General features: G+C 39.1%; 1 protein-coding gene and 1 long non-coding RNA gene across 2 annotated transcripts in view; one reads left to right on the plus strand and one right to left on the minus strand.

The window, feature by feature from the left end:
• LOC118761673 overlaps window positions 1-22,361 on the plus strand; it is a 73,124-nt gene that overhangs the window by 29,370 nt on the left and 21,393 nt on the right. The window lies entirely within an intron of this gene.
• Window positions 21,666-22,361, minus strand: part of LOC115232677 — a 15,938-nt gene continuing 15,242 nt past the window's right edge. The window contains exon 5 of the mRNA XM_029802695.2: window positions 21,666-21,990. Coding sequence (XP_029658555.1) covers window positions 21,820-21,990 — 171 coding nt within the window. The 3' untranslated portion in view covers window positions 21,666-21,819. The remainder of the gene's footprint in view (window positions 21,991-22,361) is intronic.

Below are 22,361 nucleotides of genomic sequence, written 5' to 3' on the forward strand. Positions count from 1 at the left end.
AGTGAGAATTTGTTGCCATTTCCAGCAAAGAGAGCAATCACATAAGAGGACCCCTTCATTGCATAATCAATTACATAGTAAGTAATGATAATAAACCTTACTAGTGTTTTTGTTTTCAGAATAGTCAGCTGGCCTCAGTACGAGTGAACTATGATGATTAAATACATATCAATATTGCTCAAAGTTCTATTAGTGTCGTGATTAAATTTGGATACTGCTTCAATATCTATTAATATCCAAATATGATATTGTGTTAAGATCTATTATTAACACTTGTACAAAAATAAAAAATAGTTTTTAAGAAATGTGAACTTTTTTTTTACGTAATTGTTACATGTTGGAAGGGTCATAATTAATAGAACTCATAAACATGCTTACCGATTGGTGTTTGTTTTAGAATATATTCTATTTCCTTTTGTTTTTCCAAAACGAAATGAAAGATATTCCAAGACAGCCATCAGTGACTGAGTTTATAAACTGTTTTGTGACTTTTCCCAAATATAACAATATTGGTTTCAACACAGTTTCAGATCAAAATACATGCAAAACATTCAAACTTTTGAGATTTATTTCTTTTTCTTTATTTCTTTTGTTTGATTTTGCATTCATTAAGTCTTACTCTAAAGAGAATGGATTGCATCAATTTCTTTCCAGGTTTCACTTGCTTAGGAAACAAGGATAAAGTAAAGTTATTGTTGTTATTAAACAGCAAATAATATTAGTTAGTGTGCAATAGTGAGAAGTATAAGGTTTTAGTGTGGGTTCGTCTTTCTTTGGAGATGTTTTCAGGTTTTTGCTTGAACACTAATGTCATGGTGGTTGCTTGTTGGTGTGCATAGTATTGTTGAAGACTATCATTGTGTGGTCTAGTGAGTTGCATGTGTCATAAATGAAGCAGACTCATGACCTTTTTTTTTAAACATATTCATTGAGGAACATGATTTACTTTGTTGGCTATCTAGAAAAGAAATATGCAGATACTATAAACCACTGGTTGAGAGGAGAGAACCGAGTTGTGTGTTGTTGAAGGCTAGATGTGATACATTGTGTATAAGTGTCCGAAGTTGTCTCTTGCTCAAGGTGGTTTGCCTAAAGTGGTCTATCTAAGTGCCTGAAGTAGTCTGTATAGCGAGTTAGGCACCAAGCTGTTGAAGTAGGGTAAAAAGCTAGAGAATTTTAGATCATCCAAGAAGCCATATAATGTCACAACTTCATGTTGACTGGTCAATTTATAGATCAATCATGTGAAACTGTAGTGGCTTACTTGAGATTCCAGACTTAATATTCCGTGGTTGGGGTTCAAATCCCTACAAATGCTTATTTTGGATTCCTGTTTCTAGCCGATCAAAGCTAGGTAGAAACAGAATCAAAATCTAGTGATTTTAGTTTTGGAAAAATCAAGTCGGAAATGATTAAACTACAAAGAAATAGGATATTTAGTGGAGAGAAATAGCCAACACCATTGACCCCAGTACTTGACTGGGACTATTTTATTGACACCGAAAGGATGAAAGACACAGTTTACCCCAGTAGGTTTCACAATGAGTCAAACGTAATATTGCATGGTATTTTCCACCAACACTTGAATAGCTGAAGAGGATATCGGAAACTTACAGTAAATTTACATGGTATGCTTCAATGATTAAATAGGTGATTTCAATAGCCAACTGCAATTTGAGAGTTTTAAAATCGGGCAAGAATTCTGAGTAATAAGGAAGCTTTGCTGAAGGGGAGCAAAAATACCTGTGAAGAAAAACCACACACATACACACACACAGGTACACATATACATACGATGGGCTTCTTTCAGTTTCCATCTGCCAAATTCACTCACAAGGCCCCACCTAAGGTGCCATGCAGTGGGACTGAACTGGGAACTATGTTGTTGGGAAGCAAGTTTCTTACTACACAGCCACTCCTACACCTAAAAATATGTGTGTGTGTGTCTAGGCTTGTGTATTTTCTGTGTAGGTATGTATGTATGTTTGTGTGTGTATGTATGTGTGCTTCTATGTCTTTGAGAAGGAAGGAAAAATACAATACTGACTTTGAATAAAAGAAGGGAGGAGAAAAGGTTTTTGAGAGAGAGAGAGAGAGATAAGAGAGAAGGAGCGAGAGAGAAAGAGAGATAGAGAGAGAAACAGAGTGTGTGTGAAAAATCTATATATATATATATATAGATAGACAGGTGGGAATTGATTAAAAGCGTGGGAATTTTAAGTGTAATTCAATACAACAGAACACAAATTTCCAAACATAACTATATGTATATATTAATATATATATATATAATTATTTTTATTTCTTTTGGTGTGTGTGTGTGTGTGTGTCTATCTGTCTGTCTGTCTATCTGTGTCTGTGTTTGTTTCTGTATGTGTTTCAACATATAGACAAGGCAACTTTAAAAAAATAACTATAGGCGCAGGAGTGGCTGTGTGGTAAGTAGCTTGCTAACCAACCACATGGTTCCGGGTTCAGTCCCACTGCGTGGCATCTTGGGCAACTGTCTTCTGCTATAGCCCCGGGCCGACCAATGCCTTGTGAGTGGATTTGGTAGACGGAAACTGAAAAGAAGCCCGTCGTATATATGTATATATATATATATATATATGTATGTGTGTGTTTGTGTGTCTGTGTTTGTCCCCCTAGCATTGCTTGACAACCGATGCTGGTGTGTTTACATCCCCGTCACTTAGCGGTTTGGCAAAAGAGACCGATAGAATAAGTACTGGGCTTACAAAGAATAAGTCCCGGGGTCGATTTGCTCGACTAAAAGGTGGTGCTCCAGCATGGCCGCAGTCAAATGACTGAAACAAGTAAAAGAGTAAAAGAGAAAAGAGTATATATATATATATATATATCACAAAACTCGAGAACAACCCAACCGATTTCATTCAAGTTTTAAACATGCCTTACTTAGGGTCCATGGAGTGTCATGAGCCAAAAAATTTTCAACTTCTTACCAAATGCGAGCCCGGAGTAATCTCTTATCTTTAGTCATTTGACTATGGCCATGCTGGAGCATCGGCTTTAATCAAACAATTCAACCCCAGTACTTATTCTTTGTAAACCTGGTACTTATTCTGTCAGTCACTTTTGCTGAGCCTCAAAGTTATGGGGATGTAAACACACCAACATCGGTTGTCAAGAGATGGAAGTGGTATAAACACACACACACACACATATGATGGGCTTCTTTCAGTTTCCATTTGCTAAATCTACTCACAAGGCTTTGGTCGGCCTGAGGTTATAGTAAAAGACACTTGCCGAGGGTGTCACGCAGTGGCACTGAACCTGGAACCATGTGGTTGGGAAGCAAGCTTCTCAATCACAGGTAAAGAAGAAAATGGAGAGGATAATCAATCAATAAACATCAGCCTGTAGACATTCATTTATATCTATTTATTAATTGATTACAATCATATGTATAAGTAATAAAAAAAAAACAAATGAAATAAGCAAATAAACAAGTAAATAAATAGATAAATAAAAATAAACAAATAAATAAGCGAAAAAATACTAAGCTCTTACAGCTATTTCTATTATGGGTTTGCCCAATCTGCCAAGTTTTCCACATTTTGCCAGTAATATACAGGGATTTTACAAATGTTGAACAAACATTGGACAGGGGTTGAACAATACCTGAGCCCTAGAGCTTCATCAGAGAGATTGTAATGTTAGGAATCTAACATATGAGGAAGTAAGGTAAAATAATAAAATAAAATAAAATAATAACATAATAGAAATAGTAAGGAATGGTAAAAACGTCAATTCTAAGGTGATGTCCATAATCCATGGGATTACATCTTATGGTAAAGAAAGTCACTTCCAGGAGTAATTTACACAGGTTATAAGAGTTACATCCTATTTCGATTTTACTGGGGGAACTAACGAGGGTAAGATGTTGTGGAGTGAGTTTAATGGGATGGTTCATATCACAAGGGTCAAAAGTTAGAGGCTAACTGCTATTTAATAAGCATCATAAAAAGAACTGAGTAAGTTAACTAATGTGAACTTGTTTGGGGAAATCAATGAAAGAATAATTTGGGTAAAATCTTAGTATTATCAGAAATATTAAATTTTTAAATATCTCACAGAGATATGTACGGTGGTGGGCGATAGAGTGGTTGTATACTGTCAACTTAACGTGACAGTAAGGGAGTTACACCCCCGCTGTTTAGCCCTAGGAAGCATCGACGCTCCCTGTCGGCCTCAACACATTTCCTGTGTCCTTATATATTTACAAAGGGGAGACAAATACCCCCAACAGCTAGGCCTGTTGTTGGGGTATTTGTCTCCCCTTCATAAATATATAAGGACACAGGAAATGTGTCGAGGCCGACAGGAAGCGTCGTCGATGCTTCCTAGGGCTAAACAGCGGTGGTGTAACTCCCTTACTGTCACGTTAAGTTGACAGTATACAACCACTCTTAGTATTATATTATTACTTATTAACAAAAACCACATCCTAATACCCCTACGAATATCTACAGGCTATTCGTCAGTTGATCATCTTCTCTATTTTCTTATTTGTCTAATGAATTCTGGGTAAATTTCTGTTTTACCCCTACTCATACATACATACATACATACATACATATATATGTATGTGTGTGTATATATGTGTATATATATATATATATATATATATATATATATATATATATACACACACACACACACATATACATACATACATATACATACATATATATATATATATATACATACATACATATACATACATATATATATATATATATATATATATATATATATATATATATACACACACACACACATATACATACATACATATATAAATATATATATCGCTTAGTTTTGGGTTATTATTAATCTCAAGGCTGTATCTCACCCGATGACGTGTTTTAAAAATATGCCAAATATATATTTTAGTACACTCTGACCGACTTTATCAGGTCAAAATATATCCACGTTTCGGTGTGGAATTCGTGCAGTTACGTCTTTCCGAGCCTCTGAACGTCTGACAAAAGATTTCAGTTGTGACAAATATCATTTTTCGCTTTTTTTCTGTCTTTGTTTTGTCATATGATCTTATTCTGTCCCGTTTATTATTCTTTAATGTCTCTTCCACTCTCACGGTCTCAAACAAGCATGGGTAAGTCAAAATGTAACAGTCAAAGGGAAGTAATTAGATATAGCTTATCAGCAGAGTTATTTTCCTTTATGGCAAAAAAACTGAGCGGCTAACATCAGCAGGGCAGCCGATTTCCTCAACTGTGCACAGTTTTTCATTTCTATCCCAAATCCTTATGTCAGGTCTATTTTGTTTACATTTTATTGAAATTTCACTGGGACATTCCACCAGTACTCCTTTTTATTATGAGTGGTTATGGCTTCCACCATACTGTGGGTTCTTATTTCTTTGTCCTCGCGGTTATCCTTTCGACGGATCTCATTATACAGTGTCCTTAGCTACATCATGTCTCATCGTTAGATAAATAACGTGATGATATTTTTGGACAACTGCTTATGATGTGGATGATATCTTCGGTGTTAACTCCATAAAATCTGTATAGGTTATCACACTTTTCCTACATCGCTGTCCTTTTACGCACTGATAATAATAACGGCAAAAACTATATAAATTCAGCAATGACAAAAAACTGTAATCTACTTCAGTTTTTAACTAAGATTCTAAAACTTCTTAATAATTAATTCTAAAAAAAAAAATTTTCATATACGAATAAAATAGGCATTCTCGTATGCGAGACAGCTGCATCACACCAATAAGAAAAAATCAACGACGGAGACGTTTAGAAAATATAATTTAAAGTTTAAGAGCTGTGCTTTAGTTAGGATTAAGTTTTAGAATGTATCTATTAGGGTTAAAGTAAAAGTATTTCGACAAAATTGTTACGGAATAAGCTATGTTTACTGAAATACGGCAAATTTGCGTCTGATGCGAAGTAACTACTTACAGTGCATTTTATAATCGGTTTAAAACATTTTATTTCTTTCAAATAACCCTAACCCTAACCCTTACATACGTTTATTTTAAACGGTACAATATATACATACAGTTTGAAGTTTAAACATTTTCTCAACTTTGATATTTAGCCGCTCAGTTTTTTTGCCATAAAGGAAAATAACATAAAGCTAAAGATCAGGAGAAAAGGAACTGCCAACGCTGACCTATTGAGAAATCTGCAGTTACTCTACCCAGATTACAAGTTCAGGTTTATACGTGTAATGATTGGGGCACTGGAATATGTAACACACTGTCTAATTAGCAATCTTGAAAAATTAGGCTTCTCAAAATCAGAAAGGAGAAAGCTGATTCGAAGACTACAAATCCAATCCATCACTGGAACTATAAAAATCTGTATAACTTTCCAGACGTTCATCATTTATATATATATATGAGTAAGTCTAGAATGTAGTTATATGCACGAGAATACATACATACATACATACATACATACATACATACATACATACATACATACATACATACATACATACATACATACATACATACACGACGGGCTTCTTTCAGTTTCCGTCTGCCGAATCCATTCACATGTTTTTGGTAGGCTAGAAGCTATTGTAGAAGACGCTTGCTCAAGATGCCAACACAGTGGGACAGAATCCAGAACCATGTAGTTGGGAAATAAGCTTCTTACCTTCACAGCCATGCCGCCTGTTTATTTATTTATTTATTTTACAGAAAAAATGGTTGAAGAATTTTAATTCTTTCTTTAAAAGAAAAAGAAATGGTATCAACAAACTAATTTTAGCTTTAAATGTATTGAAACATTTAAATAAAATCTCGAATCCGTTTGTCGAAGCAAAGGACCGAAAAATTGGAATACCTAATATTTGGGACATCTACTATAATAATATTCTTGTGTCTTTCTCCGCCACAACATATGGATGAGAAACGAAAGGGTAATAGATGAATAAGGAAGGAAAGGGTGATGGCAAACTCGGTAGTGGGATGATGGAAGTTCTACAGTGAAAAAGAATCAAACAGCGTTTCAACTCTGCGTGAGTATATGTGTGTGTATGTAAAAGGGAGTCATGTGAATACTTGTGTGTGTGTGTGTGTGTGAAATGGAAGTGAGGTGGTGAACATTCAATGCTAAAAAGAAAAATCAAACAGCGTTTCAACTCTGTGTGAGTATATGTGTGTGCGTGTACAAGGGAGGTATGTGAATGTTTGTATCTGTGATTATTATTTTGTATCCTATTCATATATAAAATACTACAATTAGCCGTCATTTCTGACGGTACAGGGCCTACGAGTCTCACATAGTAAAATGCAATTTCTCTCATCGGTCATGCTGGGAAAAGCAGCGTAACACAACAAACGCTGAATGTATGCAGGTGAACTGCGTCCAAAGGTTTTATTGTTAAGACGTTAGTATTTTAATCAAAATAAAACTACAAATTTTTATCTTATAATTGTATTTAGTTTACCAGTTTCGCATACACATATATAAGTATATATATTAATTGAATATTAAACCCGTTTGTTTTAAAATATCGTTGACATAACATATATGTGTATATAAATATATATATATATATATATATAATATATATATATATATATATATATATTATATATATATATATATATATATAATTAACAGGCTGCTTCGCCGCATACCGAAGGAATTAGAAATGGCAGTCAAAGACTGGAAAAAACAGTCAAAGACTGCCATTTCTAATTCCTTCGGTATGCGGCGAAGCAGCCTGTTGCTTGCCCTTTTAATTATTATTACTATATACTGAACTTTACAAAAGTTCCTGACGATGAATTTGTCATATTTACATACCGAAATTTACCGGTAAATAATTGTTGGTTATATGAAAAACCACTGAAAAATTATTTACCATTTTTATTGTATATATATATATATATATATAATAGAAATATTAAAATTACTAAGTCTTATATAAAATCCGTTCTGTTTGTGTGTGTGTGTGTCTTCTCGGATCTCGGGCATCCTCCATCCGATTGCGCTCAAATTTGATATGTAGATACTGACGGTATCAGGGCATGTATAAGTCTTGAAAAAATTACAAAAATCGATTCCAGGTGAGAATGCGATCGATAAAGCTGTTTTTGTCCTGCTTTTCTTCCGTCAACCTGTATATAACTGCACCTTCCATTTTTTGTTGTTTTGTACTGCTTAAAGGCACGTTTCTTTCCTGCCAAGCTTACTGTTTAAACCATGTTTGTGTTCTCCCAGACAACAGCCTTATCATTACTGGTACTTTAAACTTTTCGGTTGCATATTTGTGTGAATAAAATCGTTTTTCTTTGGAATAGAAAAAAAAGTTTATCTTTATTTCTTCTTTTGCTGGTGTCTCAAATTTAGGTTAAATCAGTGTTTCTCAAAGGGGAGGCCTATGGGACAATCGGACAAATTGTTTTGAGAAAATTTGGTTTAAATGTTTGACAACTCAGCACCGTCCATTGGACGATATATATATATATATATATATATATATATATAATACATCGTAACATATAATTGCCAACCAAGTGTCAGTGTCATAAATGTCAGTGGTACTGACGTTTATAGCCTCAGGAAGACATCTCTTCCAGCTGGCTAACGACACACATTCTGGAAGAGATGTCTTCCTAGGGCTATAAACGCCAGTAGCATTGTCCCATATAGGACGCCACACCTGGTTGGCAATTAAATAATAATAATAATAACAACAACAACAGCAACAACAATAATAATAATAATAATGATAATGATAATAATAATAATAATAATAATAATAATAATAATAACAATAATAATAATAATAATAATAATAATAATAATAATAATAAATTCTTTTTATTGGCCACAAGGGCTGACACACATGATTAGTAAACATAAAGGGACAAAACAGGACGAAAGGTTATAAAGGGTTTTGTCCGTTTTTGAAAAAATCCGAGTAAAAACTGTTCAACAACGAAAGATTGTAACAATGAAAAACTCCCAATAGGGGGAGGCGCTTCGAATGGTTCCTGGTGGAAAAAAAACCATAAAAGCCAACGGGAGCCTGGTCAAAGGGGGGGGGGGTAGAGAGCCCCTTTCTCCTTTTATAAAACCTTTTTCAATCACAGGCGAAACCTGAGAATTGGTCCATTTATACTGGCCATTCTCGCACAATTCACCCACCTTTCAGAAAACTTGCTATCGGACAGCACTCTCCTCTCTAACCTCATCTTCCTTTTCAAGTGAAACTTGAAAAAGTTGATGAGGCCTTGACCAAAGAGGAAAGTGTCTGACTTTAGCCCTTTCAAACGGGTCCACCATATAATCTCTTTCGCCACAGCCACTAGGCACAGGAAAACGGCCTCGCCCTCCTTGTTAAAGGAGGTCGGCGGGGCAATCTTCAGTATGGATTCGGCTGATAGCCGGATCCGTCCTATACGCGACAGTAGCTGTTCGACATAAACCCATAGTTCAGCAATACTCGGGCACTAGACGAGTGCGAGTAGAACAGTTTCGTCGTCCTGGCAACACCTCGGGCAGGCCCGGCTGACGGCACTTCCGTGCCGGTAGAGTTTATCCCGAACAGGCAGAGCCCCTCGGTAGCACTGCCAGGCGAGCGACCTCTGGAAATTATCCATTGGCCCCGGCCCGAAGGTCCTTACGAACAGACCGCTCAGTTCGTTATCGTCAACGCCTAGTTTCCCCGAGAACGTCGTCGCATTTTCCCTCCACTAACCCTCTATAGAACGCTAGAGTGGAACTAAAACCGATCGCATTGCCCGCCTGGCGGAGGGCGGAGAGAGCTTGACGGCACTCGAGGTGCCAAGCGCCCTTTCTCGGTCTACGTTTGATCCAGGTCTGCAGCTCTGTCAAAGAGACGAGCTGCGGAAAGTCGCGTCTGACAAAAGACGACCACACCTGATCACCGCCTAGGAAACGCTTGAGATGTCGCAGCATGAGCGCATGTCTGCGCATCAGTAACCACGGCATGCCAAGGCCTCCGTTCAGCGGTCGTTGACAGCAGATGGATCGCTTGACCAGTGGCACCTGACCCTTCCACAAAAAGTCGAAGAGCAGGCGTACCAGCTTGGCCAACCAGCGGTTGGGACAAGGGATGACGGTCAAGCGGTAATAGATGACGGATACGATGTATGCATTCGCCACCTCCGCTCGACCTTTCAGGGACAGCTTCCTCTCGTCCCATTTCTGGGTGAGATGTGCCACCCTGCTCGTCACTTCTTCCCAGTTTTTACCCACGTGGAGGTCCAGACCGAACCAGACCCCGAGCAGTTTAACGGGTCCGTCTGTCCAGCGCCCTACGACGCTGTTGGACGGCATGGGCTTGCCTCTCCAGGTGCCCAGTTGCAAGCCCACAGACTTTTCCGCGTTAATCTTTGCCCCTGTCACCGATTCGTACTCGTTTAGTGTCTCGCCAATCAGGCCAATGTGCCTGTGGCTCGACACCATCACGGTGACGTCGTCGGCATAGGCAGACATGCTATTTCCGCCTCCTAGATCGCGCGGGATACCCCTCAAAGCCTCCAACTTGCTCAGTAATGGCTCGAGAGTCAATATGTACAAGAGGGAGGAGAGAGGGCATCCTTGGCGGACCGAACGCGAGATGTCAAACGGTTCCGAAAGGTGACCATTCACCCGTATCACCGAGCAGATGTTGCTGTATAAAGCAGCGATTCACCCGCGGAAGACTGGACCGAAGCCGGCTGCCTTGAGAACAGCTGCCAGGTACCGATGGTCGACCCTATCGAAGGCTTTACTCTGATCTAAGTTGATCAAAGCCCCACCCGCGCCAGCGTCGTTACCCACCCTCTCTATGATGTAGCGCATGAGATGGAGGTTGTCGTGTATCGACCTGGTTTCTTGGCTAGCACCTTGGCCAAAATCTTCAACTCTGCATTGAGCAGAGTGATGGGCCGAAAATTCCCTATGACGTCCCCCTTGTTTGGGTCCTTTTTTAGCAAAGCCACCACCCCTCGACAAACAAAAGCAGGAATTCTCCCGTTTTGCTGCCAGTTGCAGTAGACGTTTGCCAACAGGCCCGCAAACAAGTCTGGCATTGAAGTGTAAAGCTCGTAGGGCAGACCATCCAAACCCGGCGATCTACCTCTCGTGCAACTCTTCATCGCTTCCTCCACTTCCCAGGCAGATATCGGTCCTTCGCAGCACTCTGCCTCGCTGTCCGAGAGTTGCGGTAGGCCGTCCAGGTACACACCGAAGTCTGCACCATTGTACATTCCACCGCTCGTTCCAAACAGTTGAGCAAAGTGCCGCTGAAACACCGTACACATCTGCTTCGGTTCGGTAACCTCGCGCCCGTTCTGGTCCACCAAAGACCGAATGGTTGCTTTGTTGCCTCGCTTCGCCTCCGCCACGCGGGCCCATCGAGCGGCTCTAGTCCCCTCCCCGCTTAGCGAACGTGCCTTAGCTCTGACAACGCAGCCCCTGTGTTTTTAGCGTCAAAGTGTTGGTCGAGGGCCAACCTTGCCGCCAACACCACGGTCGCGATGCCAGTCTCAAGAGCCTCGTCTAATTTCTTAACTAAATCCCGCTCTCTCTTCCTACGTTCAATAGCTAGAGTCTTACTAAACCTAATCGACTCTACTCTTGAGGGCAAACCACCAGTTGTTGTTGATGCTTGTCTCCGCGAGCGCCCGCTTAACTAGTAAACTAATCCGGTCTCTGTAAGCTTTGCATGCCGTTAACGCGTTCAGCTTCCAGTAGCCGGGTCCCTGTCTATGTAGCATATCTAAGTCGACCGTACAGATCACGAATTTGCGGTCCGTGTAGTCGACTAGGTGGAATTGTGGACAGCCTATGCTGTCCTTATCCACTGGCCTACAAAACACTCTATCTAAGTACGATCTAGACGACCCGATGCGATTGGTCCAAGTCCACATTGGCACATTCGGGTTGTCTAGTCGAAACCTGTCGGACAGCTGAAAGCGTCCGAGTAGGTTGGCGAGGCTCTTGCACCCTCCTCTCCTATCAGACGCTCCCCTGCCCACCCGATCGAAACGTTCGTCTAAGACAGCGTTCCAATCCCCAACTAGCACTAGAGTGCGTGACGTTCCCAGGAAAACTTTCAGACGTTTGAAATAATCCGACTGCCCTGCTCCTGTCGGAGCGTAGGCAGCCAGCAGTCTGAAAGCACCGCCGTCACTACCGTCTACGTCGAGGACCACCAACTTACCTTCCGGATCCAGGAAGACTGTCCTTATTTTCAAGTTCAGGCCCTTCCGAAACAACACCGCAGTACCACCACCGCCCGCTCCCGGCCGACACGGAGATAGAAATATCTCGTATCCGCCGAAAAGGGCTGCGAGTTCCTGCGGGTCGGAGAGCCTGGTTTCAATGATGGCTGCTACATCCACATCATGAAATCTCAGGTCGTTTAACAGGTGACCCTGTTTCCAAGGTGACCCGAGGCCTCTCACATTCAAGCAACCGATTCTAAGTTTTGCCATGTTTCAAAGGTGGAAAGAAAAAAAATAAAAGGAGAAAAAGGCTCTACTTACTGTTGTTATTATATTTTTAAATAGTTTCTTTGAGAAACTTTTCCCTAGCGATCCTACATCGTTAGGGAATATTTGTTTTATGTCACAGTACGTTGTTGCGTTGATTTTGATTGTGAGAATGTGTGCTGGTGGTGTGTTGTGTGTTGGTATAACGAAATCTGTTATGTTTGTACTTGTTTTGTCTTTTAGGTATGCAACGAGTTTTTCATTCTTTGTATTTATTGCTGTAATCGAGTCTGTTGGTGTTGGTGTGTGTGGCAGTGGTAGTAGTGGTGTCGAAAATGTTGTTGTGAGTGTGTGTTGTTGTTGTTGTTGATGATGTTTGGAAGTACTATTTATTCGTGCTTCCCCTGTGTGTCCTTTTGTTTTTTCTTCCTTTTCTTTTTTGGAGGCACTGTGTGCCATTCCCCTTTCTCGGTATCAGTGCTCGCACAATCCGAGCTGTCCAGATCCGGAAAGGGGATGGCTGTCGGGTCCGCTTCATCAGCAGGGCGAAATATTTTTGTTGGTTCTGCTGGTAGCGGTGATGTTGCTGTATCTGTTGGTGATGGTGACGGTGTCGCTGATTCTTCTTCTTCTTCCTTTTTTGTTGTTGTTGTTTTTCTTGGTGCTGGGGTTGGTGTTGGTTTGGTGGTTGTTGTTGGAGGTGGTGTCGTTCGTCGTGGTTGTGGTGATGGTGTTGGTGGTGTGGCAGTCTTTGGTGTTTCGTGCTGTTGTTGTTGTTGTTGTTGCTGCTGCTGCTGCCTCTTGTCGTATGCCTCCATTCTTTTTTTGTACTTTCCGCCCAAGGTATGATGGGACCAGAAAGAAATTTTCATTTGCAAGGGCGAAATGGCATGCGCCCTTGCATCGTCTTCCGTTGGGAAGCGACCCTCCACCGTCCCGTAACGCTTCCCTCTTGTGACATAGCTCTTTTTGGCCCATATGGGTTTAAGAGCCATTTCTAATTGTTGGGGTGTTGCATTGGTTATTTTTTTGTTTTTCTTATCGAAAACTTTATAAATCATAGTCTTTTTTTTGTTTCGTTTATGAGTTGTTGAGGTGTATTGAGGAAGACACTGTTCCCCTCTTTTCTCAACAACCCCTTTGCAGATTTTATTTCATCAAATGTAATTTCAATTTGTTCTGTGTTTTGTTTCATGATAGAAGCAAAATTGCTATGGTGGCTTGTTGTGTTGTTGCTGGTGGTGTTGTCGGTGATGCTGTTTGTTATTTTCTTTTCTTCTTTTCCCCCTATTGTTGCACTCATGGAATGAAGAGAAAGAAAATTCTGATTAACGTCAAAGGCGACGCCATTTTTGTTGTTTTCCTTTGTAATGTTCTTTTTTCCGTCTTTTTCCCCTACTGGGACGCTTGCAGAGGGGAGAGGAGGGAAATCTTCGAAGACGTCACAAATGACGCCTTCGTTTTCATTTACATTTGGAACGTTGCACGCGCTGGCACGTTCCTTCGAAATATTTTCTTTGCCTTTTAAGGCACGAAATGAGCGGTTCGGAGCCGTTAACGAAATTTTTTCGTGTAGTGGGGGTGAAACTTGAAGAAGAGAACAGCTAGTTCTCTTCGAAGCCATATTTAAAATTGTAAATGAAAATGTATGCAAAATAAATTTCAAAATGTAATTTTACCCCCAATGGGGTAAAATTTCGCCGAGCCAACTAGCTCCGCTAGAAGTTAGTTGGCTTGGCCATACAAATATCGAAAAATATAAAAATTTTCCCAGGATTTCCAACAAAATTTGCAGAAAACTTACGGCGCAGCTTCACAATAATAATAAATAATGTATATATATATATATATATACACTTTCACTTTTTATTTCATTTTAGTCCATTTTTCCATGTTTGCCTTTTCTGATACAAGCCTTTATTTCCTTTTCCAAGTTAAGGATAATATATTTTAGTGATTTCATCGATAAAAAGAAAGTAAAAAAAACATACATATTCACATGCTTACACACGCATATACACATATGTAGATGTATGCACACGCAAAGATGTATATAAATATGTATGCGTATGTATAAGTATGTGTATGTGTGTGTGTGTATACATAGGGAGAGAGAGAGAGAGAGAGAGAAAGAGAGAGAGAGAGAGAGAGAGAAAGATAGGGAGAAAGAGAGAGGGAGGGAGTAGAGAGAGAGGTGCTGGCTTGCTTCAGTGGGCTCCGTTGAACCTTGTGGTATATGTGTCGCCCCCTCCTCTCCTCTCTCTCTTACTTTCTCTCTCTCTCCCCTTCTCTCTCTCTCCACTTCAATCTCTCTCTCCCCTTCTCTCTCTCTCCCCTTCAATCTCTCTCTTACCTTCTCTCTCTCCTTCTCCCCTCTCTCTCTTTCTTTCTTCCCCCTCTCTCATATATATATAGTTTTCTACTATATCGTAGGGCCGACCAAAGCCTTGTTAGCAGATTTGATACATGGAAACTGAAAGAAGGCTTCCATATATGTATGTATGTATGTATGTATGTATGTATGTATGTATGTATGTATGTATGTGTGTGTGTATGTATGTATGTATGTATGTATGTATGTATGTATGTATGCATGCATGCATGTAATCAGACGCCGAGGATGGTATTTGTGCTGAGGTCCTGCGATTTGGTGGTGATCACATCACAATCCCTTCATGAACTTATTAGTGTAATCTGGAGGGATGGTGCAATGCTTAAGGGCTGGAATGATGCAATTATTCTTCCTCTCTATAAAGGAAAGGAAGCCAGAGTAGAGTGTGGCAACTACAGAGAAATTGCTCAACTATCAGCTGCTGGCAAGGTTCTGGCAAATACTCTTCTTACCCGCCTGAATGGGTGTTTTGTAAAATGATGTCCTATCTGAATCTCAATGTCGTTTCCGATCTGGAAGAAGAACGATGGATATGATTTTTACAGCGAAACTGATGCAGGAGAAGTACTATCAACAGAATATGGATCATGTCCAGGCATTCATTGATTTAACCAAGGCCTTTGATACTGTGAATAGGGCCTCCCTATGGAAAATACTTCGCATACTTGTCCGGATCACTTTGTATGAATAATCATTTCATTTCATGATGGGATGGAGGCTTGGGTCAGTGTTGGTGGTAGCATGGCGGGACCTATTCCTGTAGAGAATGGTGTCAAGCAGGGTGTCATCATTGCCCCATCTCTTCTTTCTTTGTATTTTGATGCTTCTCTTACTTATGCTTTTGATGTGGACAGCTCTCCTGGGATATATGTTAGGCATCGATCTCCTGACCATCTTTTTAACCTGCGTTGATTCCCTGCCAATTCAAAAATTTTCCAGTCTCTTATTCGTGACCTCCTTTATGCAGATGACTGTGACTTAGTCACTCATACAGCAGATGATATGCAACTACTTGTGAATCATATTTCTGCTTCTTGCAAGGCACTTGGACTCAGCATTAACCTGGACATGACTGTTGTAAAGTTCTTGCCTGCATCAGGAAACCCATATGTGGAACCAGTTATCTTGGTTGAAGGAACAATACTGAAAGTGGTAGACAAGTTTGCCTACTTGGGCAGCAAACTCAGCTGTTCTTGTTTCCTGGATGATGAAATTCTTTTAGGATGCAGAGAGCAACTGATTCCTTCAGGTCTCTTGAGTCTCGTGTACAGTTCCAACATGACATCACAAGGCGAACAAAAATTGCTGAGTACCGTGCATATGTACTGACATCACTCCTGTACTCATGTGAAACATAGACCGTTTACAAACGTCATGTAAGGGTCCTTGAACGCTCCCATCAGAGATGTCTGAGACACATTTTGAACGTTGGCTGGACCTCAAAAACTCCAGATACACAGGTCCTAAGGAAAGCCGATATCCTGAGTAGTGAGGCGATGGTGCACAACCACCGGTTACGTTGGACTGGACACCTTGTTAGAATGAATGATAGCAAGATCCCTAAACAGATACTATACGGGGAACTTGTTAGTGGAAAGCAACCTCGGCAGAAACCAAGACTGCAATTTAAGGACTGTGAAAAGTTCTCATTAAGGCCTGTGAAATGCGGGAAGCTAACTGGGAGAGTAATGCTTGTCATCGCCATGGATGGAGGAAACATGTAAAAGAGGGAGTCGATACCTTTGAAAGAGCACGCTTTCATGAAGAATTTAAGCGTGCTGCTCGAAAACGTATTGCTAGTGTAACGAATGGGGAAAGCATGGCCTGCAATGTTTGCAGTCGTGTATGTTTGTCAAGAGCAGGGCTCGTTAGTCACCAACGAAGCCACAAGTGTAAAGGATAAGGTAGTCTTGAGCGCACAATGTTCCTAAAGGTCAGTAATGGTTTTCCTCGGTCGCGACTGGACGGCCATCCTGTATGTAATGTATGTATGATTATACATATACATGTGTGTGTGTGTATTTATATATGTATATGTGCCTATATGTATGCATATGAACATATGTGTATGTGTGTGTGAGTATACATGCATACATACATGCACGTACGCGCCCCACCCCCACATGTATCTTGTGAATGATATTTTCAAGCGAGATGTTACAACCGTATCTGCTATTAACATTTATCAATGGTCTCTCCCTTTGTGCTGATGCGCCATTTCCTATCATTAATAAAATTGTCGGCATTTTTGATGACACGGGTATGCTAGTTAATAAATAAATAAATAATGAATAAATAAATAACTAAATAAATTATAAATATCTATAAGTAACGTGGAGAAAATGTCGATAATAAACGACTAATAAACATGTCGCATAACGTACCTTCTAGTATTTAGTTACTGCCTTTTACGCCCCGAAATCAATTCTCAGTACGATAAACTGTCTTTTATCCATGTCTGGATCCATAAAATATAGTGCCTGTCAAGTATTGGGCCATTCGAACATGTCCGTTCCTTGTCACAATCGCACTTGAAACGTTATACCTTTAGCGGTCAATATGGTAGATACAGTAATGCCTCACTTTACGAGGACACGATTTACGAGACTCCGGGTTTACGAGTTTTATTTTTCAAGGACAAGATGCACATTTTGAACGAAGTGCAAAAGTTTCTACTACCATAACAAATGCTTCTGTGTGTTACTGAGAAATTTATAGAGAGCCAAAAGAAGGTTTCTACGCAAACAACTCTGGACTTGTTGTTTTTAAAAGAAAATCTGCAAGTCCATCTACCAGTGCTTGTGAATCGGTGATCGCGTCTACAAATGATGGTGTGCGCGAATCTTGTGCGAGTGAAAGTGATTCAGAAAACGATAATAATAATAATGATAATAATAATAATAATAATAATAATATTTTCTTTATCAAAATGATCTTGACATTCATTTTACTTTACATAAAATATTCTTTACATTAAAGTCTATTTGCGAAAGCAATGTGCTAGTCATACGCAGGTCGATGTTACTACTTTTTAGCCACAGGAAAACATCTTTTCCAGCTGGCTACTGACACATGGTCTGTGTCCGTATACTGTGAGCAAAGGAGTCTATTGCTCCCTTTCTAGTCTTAGAGATACCGGTAGAGCAATGGTTTCTGGGTTATTTCCCTTCCTCGGTACAAAACAATCGCCGGTTAGAGATGGCAGCCACTCGACCTTGCTCACAGTGTATACTTTTAAAGCGACACACAGTCGCTGATCTCGTAAAGAGTACACGCTCACGAACGCAGACCATGTGTCGGTAGCCGGCTGGAAAAGATATTTTCCTGAGGCTAAAACGTAGTAACATCGTCCTGCGTAGGACTGCTACATTGCGTTGGCAAATAGACTTTACTGTACCGTACTGGTACTACATATTTCTCACTCAGAGATTTAAAACTAGTTGCTTTTCTCTTTATCCTTTACATTCTACTGTTGTTTTATTGCCATTTATTTGCGAGTATTATAAATTTTATTGGTAAAATATTTTTCTGGGAACGATTTACGATTTATAACATTGCTATTATGAGAAATTATTGCTCTGCTTAACGAGTTTTCGCTCTCCGAGCAGTCTCCAGGAACAAATTAACTCGTATATAGAGGCATTACTGTAGTTGTAAGGCGGCGAGCTGGAACGCTGGATAAAATGTTTAGCGGCATTTTGTCCGTCTTTACATTTTATTCTTTCATAAGTCCCAGTTGAGCGAACACTGGAGTCGATGCAATGGTCTAGCCACCGACCCTGAAATTGCAGAACCCGTCTGAAAATTTGAAAGTAATATGATAGTGGTTTCTGAAGATAAGAGAGACAACTCTTGAATATCTTTGGTATTATATTGACTTGGTAGTGTAATATATAGACAGTAAAATGTGCTGATGTGGCTGCGTGTATGTTATTACAAGAGTTCATATAGAGATGAAAGAATAGATACAAGGTCTCTACATTAACTACATGAAATATATTTGATTCTTCTATCGATGATAATACATGGAATCAAATTGTAGAAACTTGTTGAATGAAGTAATCTATGCGAAATGGCGGCTTTCAGTCATGGGACGTAGAGAAATAGACGGACATAGCAACGTCGTGAATGGCTCCAAGTCTAATAAAAAAGCTGTGTTAGCAAGCTGTCTTTATTAATGGAACACTAGACATTCTAGAAACTTCAAAAAGAAACTTCAAGTTTCTTGAATAATTAAGATTCACGTCTCATGATATTGATGCATTCGAGAAATTTAGAGAAGGGAGGTTACTCTATGAGCTTTCTTGCAAGGGAGGTCATTCAACTATCTGGCTTCTGCTACAACTTAATTATCGAATGAGATAAGAATGTTCTTAAACCGGTTATATTATTTGATGGGGAGTGAAAATGTTTTGAAAATGTTTTGTAATATTTGCGCGGTATCTTTACGTTTGAAGTCCAAACGCCGTCGAAGTGAAGCTTTCATTTATTCCTCTGATGTCCATGGAATAATGTACACGTCAAGTCTTGGGGTCAATTTAATTGATCAAGCCCCGTCCCTCTAAAATTTGAGCCTTGTATATGTATTAGAAACACCTGTATACGGCTGTGGTTTTCGCAGAACCGTTACAACAGCCATTTATGTTCCAAGTTCTAATCCCACTGATACCACTTTTGATTTTCGTCTTACCCGGGTTGATAAAATAATGTACCAGTCGACTGTTCTGCTCCCACTAAATTTCTAGCCTAGTGAATATGTTCGAAACTATTATAATTTTCCGGTGTACGTAACAGAGGTAGTATTAAATGAAAATAGCCATCTATGTATTATACTCAATGTACACACACTGACGATAGGCCAGTTTGTCCTGATATAACATCTCTTATGGGCTTGCTGTATTAAAAACACAATAAATATCGGACAGAGACCAAAATTCATCTCAGCAGCGGCCAGCGAGAGTGCCAGATGTATTTCAGTGCTTCTGGCCTTTTTCAATCGTGCGTAAGTGGCAGCCAGCCACACGCCCAGACGAGAAACCATCAATTCTGATATAGGAAACAGTGAAGAAAACATTCACTGATGTTCCACCCGGCTACGAATTTGTGTTGCCTCCCGATATTTATTATTATTTTTTTTATCTTTATACAGCACGTCCACGAGAGATGTTATTTCAGGACAAATACTGCAGTATTTGGCCTATCAACTATGTAAATCCACGATATATGACCAAATAGTGATGAATGAATCATGTAAGCATTCAAAACTGTACATTTAGGGCGTACGGAAATTAGTGGCGCAAAAAAATTTAGTGTTGAGATATTTAACACATGGCTGATTTGATAAAATGTCGAACAATATGCCTGGGATATTTAATTTACGACCGTTTACACTATGCGACAAAGTTTCACAGGCGTCAGTTTTACCTTTCATCCTTCCGAGATCGATAAAATAAATTATCAGTCATGTATTGGGTGTAGATCGCTGCTTTATTTTTTTTTTTATATATCTAAAATGCTATGCAGGAATATTACATTCACCCCCTTCCCTTCATCAATACTTATATACTTTCGTAGCGTCAGGTAAGTCGCATTCATTTTATGTTCGTAATGTTTGACTTCAGACTCTGATCTGTACATAAATTACATCTTGTTTTCCGTAAAAACTGACGCAACTTCGTCTGCGGCTGCGTTTAAATAAATAATTAAATAAAACCTTTAACCGAAATAACTCCAAATATTGCCAATGCAGTTTACCAACGTTCTGGAACTAGAAATATCATAGCAATACGTTTCGGTTTTGTGTGAACTAGAAATACCACAGTGATACGTTTCGGCCGAATGGAAAAATCAAGATACCGAAAGCTTGAAAAACTAACAAAGAAAAAAAAATTAAAAAGAAAAAAAACACAGAATACCGAATGTCACGGTGTCGAAGGATCAAAACTCCGAATTCGGAAATATTTTAAGGAAAAATAAAACTAAAACCGATATCCATGGCATATTCGTAGTGGAATTATGGAGTATAAGGACAGGCCGTCTATGGTCAAACGTGTTGATGAATTTGGTAATATCTCTATCCCAAATCTACATATAGCTCATGATTACAATTATAGATTTATGAAACCAATCCAATTGTAAGAAAATATTAGATATATGTTTGAGCCTTTAGAAAATGAATTTTTTGTTATAACAATCCACAAAAATCGTAGACATACCACAATAGGAACGGTAATATACTGCAAAATATTTATAGCAGTTAGAAGAAAAAAGTTGCATAAGCGAATTTGATGAATATAAAACAAACGCTGTTTTATTTATTTATTTTGTAGTTTTATTAGCATTGATACTAGTTGTGTATGTAGTTGAAATAAACAATATTAAACTTAAGATATATTTCATATACATTTAATATTCAAAAACACATACACAGATGTATATATACATATATATATATATTGGAAGTGTTGGAGATGATGTACAGGTATTAAATATTAGAAGAAATGAGGTAATCAGAAGATCGGATGGTTTATATTTACAGATATTTATTTATATATTACATTTTTTACATATATATCATATCACTTAGATCATTAGCGCTTTCTCCCATTCTAGTGGGGTTTTCAAATCAAAATAAGTTTCTTTGTGGGGAATTTTAATCATTTTATAGAGTTTCGTGGTGGTGGGGAGGAATATAAGATAGTACAAGAGGGTGATGTGGATGAGGAGAAAGTGAGAGAGAGAACATGTGTGTATGTGTATGTGTGTGTGTGTGTGTGTGTGTGTGTTTGTATCTGAGGTGAGTGCTAAAGAGAAAGAGGGGAAGGGAGAGGGAAGAAGAAGTGGTCAAAGCTGAAATTTTTAGAACCCCCTTGGAGTCAATATTCTGTCCAGCAGAAAGAATATGTGTATGAGAGAGAGTTTCGATTCATAACTCAAGTTGATTAAAATATTAAAACATTTAATAACCAGTCTGGCCTGAAACACCCACAACAATCCCCTGAATTTGGTTTAATTCTGCTGAAGTTCTTGTTAACATTTTCAAGACAAAATCTTCATGCTGTTGGAGAGTAGCTTCTTGGACGAAATGGCGCAATTTCTGTAAGTCTTTCTCCATATACTTCTCGGAAAGCTGAAAATGATAAAAGGATAATATTTTAAACAGAATATCAATAAATTGTTTTTAACACATGCACAAAGTTGGTCAGCTGGCAGAATCGACAGGGCGTCGAACAAAATGCTAAGTGACATTTTGTCAGGCTCTTTACGTTCTGAGTTCAAATCCCGCCGAGATCAACTTTGTCTTTCGTCCCTTTGGAGTCAATAAAATAAAATATCAGTCAACTACTGGAGTCGACGTAATCGACTTGTCCCACCCACTTAAAGTTGTTTGTCTTGAATGGACTTTCCCATTCAGGAGAATTTTGTGGTTTTCGTCATTTATGCGACATGAAAACTATATATATCATCATCGTCGTTATATGGTATTACTGTCTAGGGACA

The sequence above is a fragment of the Octopus sinensis genome, linkage group LG2, assembly GCF_006345805.1.
Source record: "Octopus sinensis linkage group LG2, ASM634580v1, whole genome shotgun sequence".
Classification (NCBI taxonomy): domain Eukaryota; kingdom Metazoa; phylum Mollusca; class Cephalopoda; order Octopoda; family Octopodidae; genus Octopus; species Octopus sinensis.